The following is a 17784-nucleotide window of genomic DNA, read 5'->3' on the forward strand; positions in this document are numbered from 1 at the left end:
GGTAACAAAAGGGGAGGAAAGGGCCCCGTGACAGCCAGCTGTGTTCTTCAGACCATGGTGTCTCCCAGCAGAATGAAAAGGTGGCCTAACTGTGCTGTTTCCACATTGGGCTTTGAAGTGCCTCTGCCCCTTCCTTCAAGCAGTGAAGAAAGGGCTTCAGAAGGATTCAGGGGAAAGACAGATCCACAAAACTCGAACAATCTGATGCCAGCCAGTGTCTGAATCCCCATGATCCCATTCAGAAGTCCCCTCCATGTGCCAGGGCTTCTCAAGACACTTTAGAGGCCAGCCTAGCAAATGGGAAGGAAGTCCTTCTGTCCAAAGCAGATGTGACAAAATGGAAATGGAAGCTGCCTCCTGACCTTGTTTAGAGATGATCTCCAGAGGGCCAGTGGTGGGGAGGAAAGTGGCAGAATGTTCCAGGGAGCCCCTAGGGCTGGAGCCTGGGCTCTGAGATCTCAGCTCACATATGCGCCAGCTTCTGCAGCTGCCCTGCATCCTGACAGTGTGCTCAGGGCTACATCGCTCAAACCCCTGGACTTTCCGAGGGAGCTGGCCCTCTGCTGCCCCCTGGTGCTGGCCTCTGAACAGAGCAGCCTGAGCCCCCATTCCCAGACACTGAGGTGCTGGGCACCTTCATGTTGGTCAGGTACATACAGCCCTGACTCTTCCCCTTCGCTGTGGAAGGTTCTGGTGCTGGTGAACCTAGGCAGTACACACTTACCCCCTCCTTAGCTGCCCCCCCATGACATACCACCATTCTGCTGTGTGAGTCTGGACAAGGCACCCCACCTCTTCAACCTCAGATGCTCCTTTGGACCGTACCAAAGCCACTGTTTGCACCTGGTTCATCAACAGAGCCCATGCACACGCCTTCCTCCTGGACTCTTGTCTCAGAGACTGAACAGACAGGGGTCACATGTCACACGGTGTGAGGGCAATCTGAGAAGAGCTGTGCTGCTGTCCCCTCAGCAGGGTGAGCCCAGGTGTTAAAGACCAGAAACTTCCGAGTCCTCACATCCAGATTTGCTCTTAAGCCTATCGATAAAATTACCACTGTTCTATCTGAAAAGTATGGACTCTTCCCATTGACTCTTTGAGGTCAGAAGGAAAATTTAAAGCAATCAATGTCGATAATGTCCCTGAAATGTAAAACCTCTATGACTGCGTGTACACATCTTTTTAAATGAGCCTGGGGGGTTGTCTAATGCATCTGTCATCCTCCTGCTTCGGCTGCTGTCTCCCCAAAGAGTGGGGCCCTGAACAGGCACGCTGGTCTTTGCGGCAGGTGCTGGGGAGCTGTCCCACCAGATGAACAAAGCCCTTGCTTGACACACTGCAGCATTGCAGCAACTATGAGTGTCTGCCAAATGCACGCAGCCTCCCTGCCCCAAGCCCGGAGGTACACCTCTCAACCCTGCCCTGGCTTCCCCTCTACCTCCCCACACACTCCCTACCATATTGCTCCTTTTCTCACACACACCTGGACTGTCCACACTTTGGTCCCCAATCCTAGAACACACTGCCCATTCTGCATGTGGCTAACTCCTCCCTGTGATGCCAGTTCCCTTTCTATGAGGCCATCACTGGGACTAAATCAGCCTCTCTCACTTGGCCATTTTGTCTTCACTGGGTAGTCATCCGTATTGAAACCACCTGATTGGTCTTCTTACCTATGTATCATCTAGCTTCTTCTGCAAGCACACGATAGAATGAATGCTTAGGAAAACAGTGGCGACTATTAACAGTTTCTAGCACACAGTAGGTACTCAACAAAAAGGTAGAGGTTGAAAAATCAGCTAAGTAAGTGAAGGCTAGCGCAGTTGTTGGAGTGCTTGTCTTACATGCACAAAGCCCTGGTTTCAGTCCCCAGCTCTGCTTAAACCAGGCATGGTGACACAGACCTGGGATCGGGATCGCAGAACTCGAAAGGATCAGAGATTAAAGGCCAGCCTCATTACACAGTGGGCTCAAGGCCAGCTTGGGATAGAGGAGTCTATTCTTTTAAATGATTGAATGCACTAAGTAGCTGGGGACAGTAACACCTCCTCTGCACCCCGCTGGGGCTTAGGCACTTGTCTCTCCCAACCCTGTTCTCTGACTGGAACTCTCTCCACAGCCGTCCTGTTGACAGTGTGCTGCATGAGGAGGAAGAAGAAGACGGCCAACCCTGAGAATAACCTGAGCTATTGGAACAATGCCATCACCATGGACTACTTCAACCGGCATGCAGTGGAGCTCCCAAGGGAGATCCAGTCCCTGGAGACCTCGGAGGTAACAGCCCCACACCTCCACGGTCACTCTCCACAGAGAGAGTACCTGCTCAGCCCTGAGTCCCAGTCCTCCGCAATGCTCTGTGAGCCAGGAGTTTCTCCTCCTGCCCCAGCCCAACCGAACTCGGGATCTGATTCTGAAGCAAGATCCAGGGGTAATTTCTGCACACGAAAGTCTGGGGAAATAGTTGTCAGTCTGGGAATAAGTGACAAATGTTTACTGAGGAAATGTTTTGTGGCAGCAGTCTCTGGGGATGGCGAAGATGAATGTATGCTCTCTGGGGACTTCCAATTCTGAGCTGTGGCTGGGAGATGAAGCTTGGTGTCGTTCAAAAGCAAACCAAATTAAGAATAGTAACAGATGAAACGCAGGGGAGAAAGCCTCCCAAGAGGTACAAGGAGGGTTTGGGTTTTGCTAGGTAGGCCGGCAAAGGAAGACAGACGCCTTGGAGATGGTTCAGGAGAGAGATGGGGGGCAGCCGAGCTGAGTTGCTGTGACAGTGTATCTTGCCTACCCTGCACCTCCCCTTCTTGGGCCTCTAGGATGAGCTTCAGTAATGGAATACAGCCACATTGTTCCCTTGTTCAAAACCCAGCTGAGCTCCCCACTTAAGGATTAAGGGTTTTAGGTGACCTGAGGGAGACCAGCCCCTCCCAAGCCCTTACCACCCCAGCAGCCAACTTTCTAGCCTCACAGGATGCCTGCCCCTTTCTTCCTCATTTAGCAAGCTCCACCCATCCATGCTGGATATTTCCTTCCTCCGTGGCACCCCTCACAGGTCTGTGTGTGTGAACTGTCCCCTCTCCTACAGTCTTCTCTCCCTCCACGGACCACCATTTTTTTTCTTGCATGGGAGCCATGCTAATCGTCTCTGTATTGTTCCAATTTTAGTCTGTGTGCTGCCAAAGGGAGCACCCAGCTCGCCCTCTAACCCACTTTCCGAGCACCGCTGTGTGAGTCTCTATGTAATCCGCCAGGCTGGATGTGGCCCTCTTGCCGGAGCATCAGCGCCCCCCCCCCCACTTTCCCATCCTGGTATTTACTCTGTGACTGCCAGTCTGATGTTAACTCAGTATCATGCGCCCCCTTCCTTGGGCCACCTGCTTGCAGTCCCTACTCCTGGCAGCTCCTTCTCAATTTGGGAATATTAAGTCTTAGCTGTCACACCGCTCATGGCTCAGTCCCAGGTTCAGCTACTATGGCTCCACTTGTCTTAGGTGTATGACGTAATTGCTATTGCTGGAGCACCAGTACCACATTTCTCTTCCGCAGCTCTGATGTCTCCCCTGAACTCAGCCACGTAGCAGCCTCACTGAGTCTCAAACTCATTGACCCACACTCCTCAAGCTCACCTGGTGTTCCTAGTGGCATACACGACACTGCTGGTCCCCCCAGCGCAATCTTGCATGCTCTCAGCATGTCTGTCGGCAGGGTCTGTCGGTTCTTCCTAGGCTGCTCTCATTCCTGCACATGGCCCTCTCCTCTCTCACACACTGATGGCTGCAGGTGGCTAGGAGAGCAACCTTCCATCCCCTCACACCTCTGGCAGTAGAGGAGGACAGACACCACATGGGAGCCAGATGACCTCTCAAAAGCATGACCTCATTAGCCATGGATCCCAGCTCCTGAGTGACTCCTCTCTGCACAGTATCAAGGAGCTAAGGTTGGGTGTAGTGATGCACACCTGTGGTCCCAGCACTGGGGTGGCAGAGGTAGGAAGAGCAGAAGTCCAAGCTACTTAGGGAGTTCAAGGTCAGCATGGGCTGCAGGAGACACAACACACACATACAATGACAGGTTGGGAGAGAAAGAGAGTGGGAGGGGAGGAGGAGGAAGAGAGAGGGAGAGATCTCTAGAGCCCATGTGAAAATCCCAGTGTGGTGATGTATAAGCTTGCCTGCACTTGGCCAGTGGAGATAGGATTCCTGGGACTTCCTGGCCAGCCAGCCTAGTCTAATCATCAAGCTCCCAGTTCCCAGTGAAAGATCCTGTTTCGAGCTGACTCCTGTGAACCACCACCTGCAGCTGACTTCTTACACAACCCAGGTTGACTATACACATGTACATATGTGTACATGCGCATACACACACGCATACACACACACACACACACACACACACACACACACACACACACACAAAAAGCCCAGTTCCTCTTTCCAGTTCCTTCATGAGCTGGTCTCACAGCCCCCTACTAATCCCCAGTCTCTCCTAGCCCTCCTGGGCTCTTTGCTCTGCATAGAAAGCCCATGACCCACAAGAGCTTTGCTCTTAAGCTTACCTGGACCTCTGCCCCTAACGCCTATATCACTTCCTGCAGGTCTCTCTAAGGAGCCCTTCTGCCCTAAACCCATTTAGAGCCATGCCCATACTCTTCCCCATCCCTGCTTGCCTTCTCCTTATAGTCCTGCTCACCAGAAGCATTGCAGCCTAGGGCTCTGTGGACACATTTATCTTCCTCTCCTTGTGAAATACAGGAGGGCCCTGGGGGAAGAACCTTGTTTGTTGAACTCCTTCCTCCCTCCGTTCCCAGCATCTAGACCTGTGCCTGGCCTAGCCCATGGTGGTCTGCAGCAAACATACAATAGATGAATGAACCATGCATGAAAAAGACCACCATGACCCACCCTACTCGGTTCAGAGCCTACCACAGTAGTTACTCAATAAAAGGTAATAATCAAAGAGCCGGTAGCAAGACAGGCTTCGTGAGGGTCTTCATTTAGGTGAGAGGCCAGCGCGCATTTTTCTTACAGTAAGTGAAAAATTTGAGAAAGGTTTGAATCTGGGCCGTGAAGCTTAATTTTTCTCTGCAAATGAGGAAATGACCACTGAAGAGCAGAACCCATGAACATATTGTAGAAAAGTTCCATTTGTAGGACTGAGAGGAATGGGAGCTGGGGCTCCTGATCTAAAGTCAGCACCAGGCCAGGGGACTCCCAGGAGAAGGGCCGCCTGGCCAGTCTCACGAACAGAAGGCACCACAAAAACCACACAAGAAGTATGCCACGTTTGGCTTCAGAGTGTGCCCTTGCCCCCCATCCCCAGCCCCTCCAGTCTACTTTGGTTCTGCTATGTTTCTGAAAGGACTATGAACTGTTCCAATGCACAAAACTTATGCTGTGTGCGGTCAAAATATAGGTCACTCGGAGCCAGGATAGAAGCTGCTGGGGCCATCCATGCCCTGTAGACCATAGGATGATTACTTTCTACATTCTCAGACATGCACCTGCCATCCAGATGCTCCCGCATGCCTTGCCTAAGAAAGCACCTGTGCCTGACTCCCATCCTGCTCTGATGATAAAGTAGCTACACACTAGAATGGCGGGTCACAGTGCCCAAGGGAGCTTGACCACTTTTCTGGTTTTTCATCCTTTTCCTCTCTCCCTCCCTTTCCTTCCTGCTCCCCTTCCCCCTTTATGTCTTGGTTACTTCCTAAATACCTTTCTTTTTTCATGTAGTACCCCCCATACATCCCCTATCCAGATTCACCACTGGTCCATACTTGCCCCATTAAAACTGTAAAGCGATACAAACCAGATTTCAACCTCCAAACCCCTCACAGCTCAGCCCAAGAGCACAGAAAAGGACTTCTCTCCTCTGGTGAGAAGAGCCAGGCTTCTATGCACCCTTCTGGTGGGACATGGCCAGTCAGCTCTTGAGGGACATGCCTGTCTCCTGAAAAGACATTTTCTCAACAACCCAGTTTCCTCTTCTCCCGACCACCCACTAAAGCAGCCAGTGCTCCTCCTCAGGAACTGTCTTTTGTCTGTGTGTTTAAAGATAAACATCAGAGAATAAACTGTGGCTTCATAACCGAAGCTGTTCCTGAGAAGTCTAGCCCGGGCCAGCATACACAGGCTTGTTGCTGCGCTGTGAGTTCACTTGCCTTGAAATGGCCTGGATATTCCTGGACATTCTAAGACTTTGGTGGTTTGGCATTTACTCAGGTGCTTGCTGGTCTGTCTTTTCCCTAAGTTAATATCTGAGGATCCAGGAAGTGCCATTAGTAGCCCACAAGTGTTTGTAGTCCCTGGTAGCTGAGATGGAAACCCTGTCGAAGCCTCGTAAACTCGAGTCCCTTCTGAGCGGCATGAGGGCCTATTTAAAGGCTTTTCCACCCTGGGGCTTAGCAGACAGGTTGAGAGTAGGGAGTGAGGGGTAGTGTTCTTTGTTTTCATTTACCACATAGGGCACTGCTACACAGAGATGGGGTCTGTCCACGTGGGTGCTTGTGTTGTTGATTCTCACCAGTCTGAGGGGGCGGGGCTTAGGTGGAGGCTGAACTGCGTTCTGAAGACTGGTGGGCCTGTGAGACTCTGAAGTGTAGCATGGGTGGTACCCATAGTTGTTTTTTGGGGGGGGAAGCTGTGAATTTTCATGAGGAATAGGCAGGAAGTAAAGTCTGGAGTCCAAGGACATCAACCATCAACCGTTGCTCACTAAGACAGTAAGGAGTGTGTGTGTGTGATGCACATGCATGTGTACCTGTGCATGTGTGTGTTTATTTTCTTATTGTGTGCTTACTTGCCTGATTTGTTGAGCTCAGGCTGGCCTTGAACTTACAATCCTCTGGAGTGCTGGGGTTATGTGTGCTACCACACCTGGCTATACCTGAGCATCTCTCGAAGAGCAATCAGCCCTCATTCCATCCCCAGCTCACACCATCTTCCTTGCTCTCTCCCCAGGACCAGCTCTCCGAGCCCCGCTCCCCAGCCAATGGAGACTATCGAGACACTGGGATGGTCCTTGTGAACCCCTTCTGCCAGGAAACACTGTTCGTGGGAACGGATCAAGTTTCTGAGATCTAGATGCAGCAGCCTCTGTGTTGCCACTCCCTATTTTTTGTCTCTAAATTATAAATATACAAATATATATATTATAAATATAACCTTTGTGTAACCCTGACTTAATAAGAAACATTTTCAGCTTTTTTTCTTAAGAATTGTCAACATCTTTTTTACAAGTGTGGTTTAAAAAAAAATTTACAGAATGACCCATGGCTTTATAAAATAAAGGTATTTCTAAGCAAAGCAGTTGCACTGATTGCTTCTCTTGGCTGTTCTGGGCACATAGGGGTCCCAGGAGCCCTGGGCAGGTGAGGAAAGAGACCAATCCCCCATGGAAGCTGAATGACTTGATGGCCAAGTGAGTGGTCCCTTGTGTGTCCCTGAAGCTCTGGTTCCCTTGACTCAATATGTCTGCATTTCCTGTCTCCATGTGTGTATACTAGTGGCGGGAACTGGGGAGCCAAAGCAGAAGACACAGGCAAGCGTACGAAACAGAAGGGAACTAGTCACCCTGAAGCCTCACTGTGCCATCTCTGAATGTCAAGGTATAATGGATCTATGGAAGACATCAAGGCATCATGGGGTTCCAAGGCCCCTTATATCACCCCACAGGGTGCTCCCACCCTGCTAGAACAAATGGGACTGTGTTTGTTTAGCAAGAAAGTGCTCCCTAGAAACCCTTTCCTGCATCCCTTTCCAATGCCTCCCCCTCACCCTGGACCCTATGCCTCTCTTCCTGGGAGGATGGATGCAGAGACCAGCCTTGGGGCTGTGCCACACTTGATCTTCCCTGTTCAAGGGACAAGTATTTGTTGAGATTCTGTATTGCTCTCTCTGAAGGCAATGATGTTATGCCCCCTGAGAAACCAGTCTATAAAGAAAGTGTAGAACTATTTTTTTTAACCTTTTCCATTAAATCTTTAAAGAAAAAGATTGCCAAATGAATCGCTCGAGAGAAGTGCCATTCTATCTACAGGCAGAAGCACGGCAGACATGCCCATGAACTTGCTATCAGCTTTCACTGTCCCCTGCCTCCCGGCTCTTGCTCCCCTGGTCCAGGTCCAACTGCATTCCCAGCTCACTCTGTGCCCAGTGTGGTCAACAGGGAGCAGACCCTCAGAGATCCGGAGGGGCCACGGGAGACAGCCGCTTTCTCTCTTCCCTTCCTAGCCCACCGTGGCTAGAAATCCAACTTCTTCAATGCCCCCTTAAAAGAAAAATAGTTTGATAGTATATTTTGAATATAGATGTTCTTATTGTCAGATTGGGACTTGAATTGACTGTTGATTTCGATGTCTGTGTTGTTGCTGTGGTCTTCTTACCACGACTTCCTCTCCTCCTCCATTCTCCTTTCAGACAGAAAGGCGGCCTTCAGAATTAACATGTGTTCTCAATGTTGTGTGGACCTACTGAACATGAGTCTGCTTGTCTCTTTTCAAAGACTTCATCCCACAAACGCAGCAGGTTAAATGTCGTGCCGAGACTCGCTCTCTCACGTGTTGCTGTCTGACCTTAACCTTATCATAATATTTCTGTTAGCTATTGCATTGACTATGCCAATGTGTGTGAGTATGTATAGAGAAAACTTGTTTGTAAAGTAAAATTTATATATAATATATGTCAAAGATACATATGTTATATATACAATTGTGGATGTATGACTTATTTTTCCGTATCCACAGAATTCAGCTACCATGTATATATAAATAAACTTATTTTATTACCCAGAGGAGCAAGTTGCTAATACATTTTGCATTCTTTTTATAATAACCTTTGAGTCTCCCCTTCAATGGTACCCATAACCATCCTAATTCCATGTGTAATTTTTTATCTAATTGAACATTATATCGAATTTCACAACTGTGATGAGTTTACAGGGCCACCGAAATGTTTGGTAAAACTGCTCTTTTAGAACAAGAGGGTAGTTTTTCTAAGGGAGAGTTCACTCTCTTCTGATCTTCCAAACATTGGGATCCATTGAGGTGCCTTCCTTTACCTGTCCCCATCTCCAGGGGACTGTGTAGATTTGAAATAAAAATGCCTTTGGGTCTAAGAGTGTCCAAAACCACTGATCACTTCCATTCCCAGGCAGTAACAGTGCCTGGGCCACATAACACCTTTACAAGTAGCCTGAGCTTCCTTTAGCCTTAGACAGTTTATCCAGAGCTGACTGAAATGCGGCTCCATGGGACCCAGCAGTACCTCCTGGATTAGGAGGCTGTTACCAGGGCACCATGGGAGTGGCAGAGATGGTATTCATAGGAAGAGAGCCACACCCATATAAGCTAAGGCCTATAAGCTACTGCCCTTTGCTTGACTCAATTGGCTCCTTAATCTGTTAATCAAATAATCAACACTGATATTTAATGAAGTATCTCCTGGGAGGTGGACCTCAGTTAAGTGCCTTACAATCATGAAGATCCAAGTTTGATCCCCAGAACCCACATAAAATACCTGGGTGTGCTGACGCGTGCTTCTATTCCCAGCACTAGGGAGGCAGAGCCAAGCAGATCCCCGGGGCTCACTGACCAGCAAGTCTAGGCTAATTGGTGGGTTCCAGGCCAATAAGAGACCCTGTCTGAAAAAGTAAAGTGGATAGCCCCCAAGGACAGCCCTAAATTTGATCTCTGGCCTCCACATGTGCATACAAAACTAACAAAGGGCTTCCTACATCGTCTCAAGTGAATGAGGTGGAAGGGGGAAGGTTGAAAGCTTTATGGACAGAGAAGTCCACAGACTGCTCTAGCAGATGAGTAGGGCCTGTGACCCTGGCAATTGGTAGGTGCTAGAGACAACCTTATGTAAGTCTCCAGAGCAGAGCGGCTCTGCTGTGTTCTGGACATGGGCTCTCGGCCTTTTGCCACAGAGGGACGTAATAGTATCTTTGAGATAATACTTCTGGAATCATACAGTGTGCACCCAAACAGCAGTACTTGTCAACGTGAGAGTTTCCTACCTTCTAAAGTTGGATGGAAAAGTCAGTGAGAGCGTGGAATTGTGCTCAGAATTGGGGTGTACTCTGTACCTATCAGAAGTTGACTCCTGGTCCCTTCTCTTGCCTGGGTTCCATCCTCACATTACAGAATCAAGAACTATGTCTATCTCTAGATCTGGGATGCCTAGTTTCAATACACTAAAACCTCAGCACATGCCCAAGCTGGAGGGACCATGTTAGCTCCCCAAGAAGGAAAGTGTGACTTGGAGCCTGCCAAGGGCAAGGATTAAAACCTGGGGTGCCCAGCAAACCCTAACATGTAGCACCCATGGGTGCTTTCCGGAAATTGCTTTGTTGTCTTTGCTTCCTGGTCTTGTTAAAGGGGAGACAGAGGTGGGAAAGGGTCCAGAACCTAACAAATGACTGCCCAGCAGCTCCAGTGCTAAACTGGCTCCAGAGCGTCTGATGTGTCAGAGTTAGCAATCAGGCAGATGTACAGCAAGGTCTAGAGGAGGAGAAACATGGCTGAGGGCCAGCAGCTGACAAGCAGTGTGTCAGAGGGCAGACGTGAGGAGGAGGGAGCGAGAAGTTGGAGGTGGAGGGCTGGAGAGCTGCCAGGCCTGAGGGAAGAAGATAGCGGCAGGCTTGCTTTGTGTCCCTTGGGTCTCTGGGGCGGCCTTCCTCCATGACTGGCTCACATCCATGTCTGTCCTCTGATCCTGTGTGGATGTACACACACACACACCCCTAAGCATAAGAAAGTATGCGGAAAGCCCCCGAGTCCCCGGCTTGTGTCGTGAGATCTGGAGGAGGCGATCAGTACACGTGCCATCTAAGGTCCTCAAGCCTGTTTTCCTCACCAGTGAAACAGAACCGCTTGTTGCCTCCCTGCCCCTCTCAACGGCAGCAAGACACACAAACCCAAGTGTACGCACCTAGTGTGTGAGACCCTGGATTCTATCGCAGGAATTAGAGGAATATCAGAAGTTCAAGGTCATCCTGGCTACGTATGGATTTTGAGGCCAGCCTCAGAGACCCTGTCTAAAACAAAAGGCAAATCTAGATGATTCATTCCCACAGCCTGCTCTGCTCCAGCACCCTCCCCCGCCAACAGAAAAGTCTAGAGGTTGGGCATATGACCTAGTATCAGAGAATGCCTGGGTGCCTCACAGGCTGGTGGGGTGGTTCTCTTCCAGCTCAATGAATGACAGAAGCTCGTGGAAGGCAGTAGACAAAGAACAGGGGAGCTTCCAGAGAGGCCCATGACCAGGCCATGGGGATGCTGGGGCTAGCAACCAAAGCCACTGGACCCTGTAAACCTGCTGGGCACCACAGAGGCAGAGAGAATGATGAGCGAGAGGAGAGGGGCAGTGGACTTGCCCCCTGGAGCCAACTCCAGCATGCCCCTGCAGAGGCACAGAAGGTCCCTCAGGGGGACACGATCTCCATCCTCCCTTGAGAGCCCTCCAGCCTCTAGGACCAGTGCTGTGGGTAGCCTCATCCGTGCGCCCGGAGTCTATGTAGGAGTAGCACCCAGTGGGTGCATGGGTGGTGGCCTCAGTGCCCGAGTAACCCGCCGGGCCCTAGGCATCAGCAGTGTCTTCCTGCAGGGCCTACGGAGCTCAAGCCTTGCCACCGTGCCTGCTCCAGACGCAGAAAGGGATCACACTGCTGCTGAAAACCTGGGGGGCTGTCTAGTGGAATATATGACCAAGGTGCACGCTCTGGAGCAAGTCAGCCAGGAGCTGGAAACACAGCTACGGGCTCACCTGGAGAGCAAGGCCAAGCGCTCTGGAGGCTGGGATGCCCTTCGAGCCTCCTGGGCCAGCAGCTACCAGCAGGTAAGTCCTCCAGCTGTGCCTCTAAAGGCTTGCTGGAGCCCTGAGAGGGGATGCTGAAGGCTGCAGAAAAGATGGGGAGGAGTCTGAGGCCAAGAAAGCTGACCACTCTTGTACCCAGACTGCCGGCGGTCTAATGATAACCTTAGCTGCCATTCACTGAGGCTGACGAGGGGCCAGGACCCCCAGGCATAGCACATGCACCACCCCCAAGTCATTCCAACAGTGCTCTGTGACCAGACTAGCACTGTGTACACTTTTCAAATAAGAAAACCGTGTACATGGCCCAGGTTCACAAGCTAACAGAGCTGTAGTTTTCAACCCGTGGGTTGTAACCCCTTGGGGGCCGCATAGCAGACATCCTGCAGATCAGAGAATTACATTATGATTCATAACAGTAGCAAAGTTACAGTTATGAAGTAGCAATGAAATCATTTTAAGGTTGGGGGGAGGTCACCGCAGCATGAGGAGCTGTATTAAAGGGTTGCAGCCTTAGGAAGGTTGAGAACCACTGTAATAGAAAGACATAGCCGATATCTGAACCTGGCCTTTTCTGTCCTCAACGTTGCATTTGTGCTGTTATCTGGGGCTGCCTCTGTCACTGTCACTGTCAAGTGTTTTCAAGCCATCATAGAACCAAATACCATTGAGTGGATGTGCTATTAAAAGATGGCTGAATGAAGGTGTGCTCCTGTACCCACATATAACAGGCAATAGGGATCAATGGGAATATGGTATACTGATTAATTTTCAATTTCCTATTACCTATTAGGGGTGTACTTGTGTGTACATGTGTAAAAATAGGTGAAGTTGGTGTTAATATTATCTTATTTAACTCAATATAGCAAAAATTATTTAAGCACGAAATCAATATAAAAAATACCAGCACAACAGTTTAGATTTAAATAGAACTTTCTGGATGGCAGAAATGTCTTAGTCTTGGCCGTCTGTTGTGCGATTTCTCCTGGGCAGATATGAACAAGTACACTTGCATCCCAGACAGGGTGCCACCAACAGATCAAAGAGTCTGCTCAAATCTAGCTTGGTGAGCAGTGAGATCATTGGGGTTACTTACAGGAGTATAATTGATTCAAAGGAAGCTGCATCCCTGAAAAGTACAGGGGTGATGCTCATGAAAGCTGCACCCCTGGAGCACCCTGCCCAACTTTCAGGCAGCTCTGTGGAAGTCTCTCTTCCCCAACAAAGGTTTATCGCATGCATATATAACTGGGGGGGGGCACTCATAACTTGCTGGACTCAGTAAGTTTTCTTAAGCTTCCTGATCTTAGGAACCACCCTCCTCCCTCCCAAAGGGAGGGATTTCAACTCAGGAAAAGAGCTACGCAACACCCTCTGTTCCATCCGAGCCCTTGGGATGTGGTTATGAGATGAAGGACTTGACGTTTTTGCTTTACTTGGATTCTATTCCTTCTGATCACTACGTAGAGCAGATAGTCACCTTGACGGGCAGGGATGCAGAAGTCTCCCGTCCTCCTCACTTGGTGCGTCCTATTCTCTGGGATAATTTCTGTAGAGATCCAAGCTCATCCATCAGTTCTGCCCTCAAGCTGTGGTCTCAAGGCTGGAATCGTACCAACATAGCCCATCTCAGCTGGTCTCTCTGTGGGTAGCTGACTTCTCTCTCTCCCCTTCCTCCCCACATGCTGGCCTTGGGATCCCTGCACACTAAATCAGTCTCTAGCCAGAAGCAGCTCAATCCCATTTGTTCCCTGGAGTCAGGCATGCAGCCTGAAAGTCACAAACTATCTGTGTGTGGTTGGGTGGTGTCAAGCAGGGGCGGACATGGAGTCCCCATTTCATCCCATGATGCTTCTCCTTCACGGTTCTCAAAACACATACACCCCAGAGAAGGAAGGTACAACACTATCCTCTGGCTGGTGTAGCTGTTCTGCCCACATTGTTGTGAGGGAGAGCCTCAAACTTCCAGGGCCTCACAGCCTAAGAGGTAGCCAATCCTCAGGGAGTCCCTGCAACCATCTAGATTTCAGATACGTATAACTTATTAACCCCTAGAATATCCCAGATATTCCAGCCCAGCAGCATCTGCTGGACAGTATGACACCTGGATGCCATGCACATGTGCCGGGAGGGAACCAGACATCCCGGCGTGGTTAGAAAGTTCAACCACAGAGGCTAGTGAGAAGCTGCATATTACAACTGGCTACGAAAACTTTTACAGTGCCTAAGCCTCAATTTCTCATCCACAAACTGGATTTAATAATGTCTCCACAATCCAGCAACTCTGTCACCCATAGACTAGATAGCTATAAAACACCTCAATAGAACAGTCATGAAGAATGGACACCAAGACTTCAGCTTCTGCTCCTAGTGGTCAAAGTCCAAAGTGGCAGCCATTTTCCTCTAAAGCATCCATGAATGCCTAGATAGGAACAGACTCATCCCCCTCCTCCCCATTCTCTTCCTCGATTTTAAAAATCACGTTCCTGATTACTCAGCCTTAGAACCACTCAGGCCCCTTCTCCTGCTCAGCACTGAAAGCAAGTGGGAAAGGTCCCAGGGGATGACCTCTGAGACCAAAGGACCAGAAAACCCAACTCCTGGTCCAGGGGGAGGAGGCTCTGCTTCCTTGCTCTGAGCTCCTGACTTTTTCTATCAAGCAGGTTCCAATCCAGAACCAGCTCTGGCAGCAACAGATTCTTTTCTCCTCAATAGCCAAACGCAAGCTTGCGCCAAGACCTCCCTGTACCCAGCTGCAGATAAAACAGCAGAGATGAACATTGGTGTAGTGAATGTCAGTGCACGCGGGAGCTCAGCCAGGGTGAGGGAGAAACTCCCTGGGGAAGAGCAGGGGATGTGGAGTTCTAGAACTGGATATGGAGGAGAGTACTGGGCTCTCCACAGGGAGAAGGCAAACTGAAATCAAAATTATTGAAAGGTCTAAGAACTGGGGTTCTAAATAGGCTATTTTCTCTCCCTTGGGGAGACAGCCTATATGCTGAACATTTGTCTGTTTGGAGAAACTGCTAGAAGGCTGAGGGTGCCGTTCAGTGCCCCATTCTCTCACCATGAAGGCTGTGAGCCTGGCGTTGCAACCACACTGACAGCTGACCTCACCCACTAGGTGAAAAAGGCAGTGGGATCAGCATTGAGTCCGACACCCTGTTGTCTCTGAAAGGAGGCCAGAGGGGCAGAGCAGAACTCTGGGCTGTTTTAATGTCTACAAAACCCTACATGTATTTCCCAAGGAAAATATTCAATTGCTCTTCCTTTTTTCATTTAATGTGCACACATGTATGCGTGTGCATGTGTGCGCTGTGTGTTTGTTGATACGGGGTCCTGGCTAGAATGGCAACTACTATGTAAGCCCAGGCTAGACTCAAACTTGCAACAATTCTCCTGTCTCAGCCTCCCAGGTGCTAGGATTATAGACTTGTACCTCCACATCTTGATCAATCAATTTATATTTCTGATAAAATATAGTTTGGCAGGCTAGACTGTGGGGCAGTGACTGCCAGCTAAGCTTTGTAGGATGCTACAATGTGGTTAAAAACATCATGACATAGAGGAGAAGATATTTTGGGAAATTCTTAGGGACAGGGGTGGCTAAGATTGGCAGAACATTTTCAGTAAGTCAGGGAAGGAAAGGGAACATGCGGCCGCTACTTAGAGGTAGTCCTAAGTTGTTTCCTAAGAAGGGAAACCTGATTTCCTAAGAGGTCTGTCTATATAGAGTGTATCTGAGAAGGCTGAAAAAGCACAGAGAGGCAAACCTGTGGCTCATACACCCCACTCAGTCACTCTTAAATCTTAGAATACCTTGCAATGTGGGGCTCTTGTTGAAGAATGGGGGACACGTTGGTCCATGTAATGAAAAACATAAGTGGTACAAAGTCTGGGAACTTTGAAACCAAATGGTTCCAAGGTTAAGCTCAGACCCTGTCACTTGCCACCTACATGACCTTAAGTCAGTCGGCTTCTGCAAAGATGTCTGCATATCTAGGTTTCTCGTGGTTATGAAGGGTTTCTGGAGATGTTTTTGACATGATAAAGTATCTCTAAAGAGGATGCATTAGAGGCCCACTTGGGAAATTAGAATTGAGGAAAGAATATATACTCCGTCTGCTAATGTGGAACTGTTTAGAGATGGTGGTCTATGCAATCAGAATAGAAAAGTGTAAGAATTAGAAAGGAAGAGAAAAATGCTGGTTCTTTCTAAAAAACCTGGAGAGCTCAATGTAAAAATTGTACAACAAACAATAAACTTTAATTAAGTCACAGGTTATACAATTCCAAAAAATGTTGTTCATATATGTAAATAAATATATGTGTATATATAAAATAACTGAACTGATAAATTCATTTATCGTATTCTAATATAAAATGCCTCTGAAGAAACTTAAAGATCCAAATTCTATGGATATAACCCTTTCAAAAACCCAAAGTCTTGAACAAAAGAAAAGAAACATCATATACCTAAATTGAAAGATTTGGTAACTTAAAGACAGCAGCTTCCCTGAGTTATTTTAGAAATTTAATGCAAATTTATAAAGTTAATGCAAAATAGATTAAAAATTAGAATTGATAAATTTAATGCAAATTAAATTTATAAATTTAATGCAAATTCTATTTTTTATTCCAGTTTCTTTCACCTTTAGCTAGGTAAGTTGACCATAAATGTTATTTGTAGGAACAAAAAGATTAAAATATCCAGAAAAGAAAAAAAAATAGAGCAAGAGGGAAATAAAGAGGGTGGCAGATTATTTAAACATATTATAAAGATTCTATAACTTGCAGGGCATGGTGGCCCAAGCCTGTAATCTGAGTACTCGGGGGTAGAGGCAGGAGGATTGTGACTTTGAAGCCAGCCTCAAAGCACCAAGGGACTAGATAGGTAGTGAGAGGCAGATCACTTGCCTGGCGTGCACAGGCCTGGACTCCCTCCCCACCACCACAATAAACAAGCCTAGGAGGGCAGGGATGCCAAGCTTCGATCTGCTTTCACCATCTACCAGTTAACTCTAGGCTCAAGCAGACAGGTTTCAGCAGGGCAGCCTTCAAGTTTCTCGAAGGAATGTGAACGTGGACAACTAATCTAGCCCCCATGTTGCAGGTGCTATCTATAAAGGAGCCAATGGGAAGCTGACAATGTGTTGCCCAGCTCTGTGACCTCCCAAACCAAGAGCAAATAAAATCAGGTGCCTTGTAGGGACTTTTCTGCAGCCCAGTTCCCCTCCTCTTTGCTTGTTATTGGCATGGACATCTTGAACTCCACGAGCTTTAGCCTTGTTGACATGGGAACTTTACATCTGTGAACATTCTGTGGCCTAATCTAACATTTTACAACAAACCCCATGAGAAGTTTGCTTTTAATGGACAATGGGTGAAGAGCCCAGAGTTTACTTGCCTTTTGCCCCTGGGTTATGGGTTATGGAGGTCCCCTACCTGTCTCGGCAACGGGCTTTCTTTCAGCTGTATACGCTTCACTATTGTGAGAACATTAACCTTAGGACTGAGAAAGACGGTTCAGTGGAAGAGCACCCACCTAGCGTGTGCAAGGTCCTGATTTTAATCCCCAACACGAGGAAAAAGAAAAAAATGTTTCATCTTATAAAATACAATGGCTTCCAAGGAATCTAGATCCTTCCAAGTCAAAGCAGGGAAGTTCTCTAAGCCTCACAGAATAAGGATCTATCCATGGCTCTGTCCTCAGAGAAGAATAGCCCCATCCCAACAGGCTTCTCCAGACACAGACATCCATATTTAAGAGCAGTAGGAAGGGCCTCCTAACGGACCACACTCTCCAGAAAAAAACAAATTAAAACTTAATCCAGGCAGCTGGCACAAGAGCTGAGGAGAAATGGGTGGTTGGGAGAGAGAGTGGCTGAGGCAGGCAGAAAGTGGCACGGGGTCCCCAGCGGCCCCCCGGAGCCTGAGGTTGAGCCACTGAAGCTGAGGACTTCATTTAGGC

At 48.5% G+C, this 17784-nt stretch overlaps 2 protein-coding genes and 1 non-coding gene across 5 annotated transcripts in view; 2 read left to right on the plus strand and 1 right to left on the minus strand.

Moving 5' to 3' along the window:
- Tmem108 (transmembrane protein 108) overlaps positions 1–7304 on the plus strand; it is a 279477-nt gene extending 272173 nt beyond the window's left edge. For all 3 annotated transcript variants that reach the window (XM_075964817.1, XM_075964818.1, XM_075964819.1), the window contains 2 exons: positions 2120–2274; positions 6960–7304. In XM_075964817.1, the coding sequence (XP_075820932.1) occupies positions 2120–2274; positions 6960–7082 (278 nt within the window). In that variant the 3' untranslated portion in view covers positions 7083–7304. The remainder of the gene's footprint in view (positions 1–2119; positions 2275–6959) is intronic.
- On the minus strand, positions 3082–3189 carry LOC142847412 (U6 spliceosomal RNA). Its single transcript, XR_012910172.1, has one exon. It is a non-coding gene; the product is annotated as a U6 spliceosomal RNA (small nuclear RNA).
- Positions 7305–11345: 4041 nt separating the features above from the next.
- The window catches only part of Bfsp2 (beaded filament structural protein 2), a 58509-nt gene continuing 52070 nt past the window's right edge, over positions 11346–17784 (plus strand). The window contains exon 1 of the mRNA XM_075967716.1: positions 11346–11837. Coding sequence (XP_075823831.1) covers positions 11346–11837 — 492 coding nt within the window. The remainder of the gene's footprint in view (positions 11838–17784) is intronic.

This window comes from Microtus pennsylvanicus, chromosome 3, assembly GCF_037038515.1.
Source record: "Microtus pennsylvanicus isolate mMicPen1 chromosome 3, mMicPen1.hap1, whole genome shotgun sequence".
In the NCBI taxonomy this organism is placed as follows: Eukaryota; Metazoa; Chordata; class Mammalia; order Rodentia; family Cricetidae; genus Microtus; species Microtus pennsylvanicus.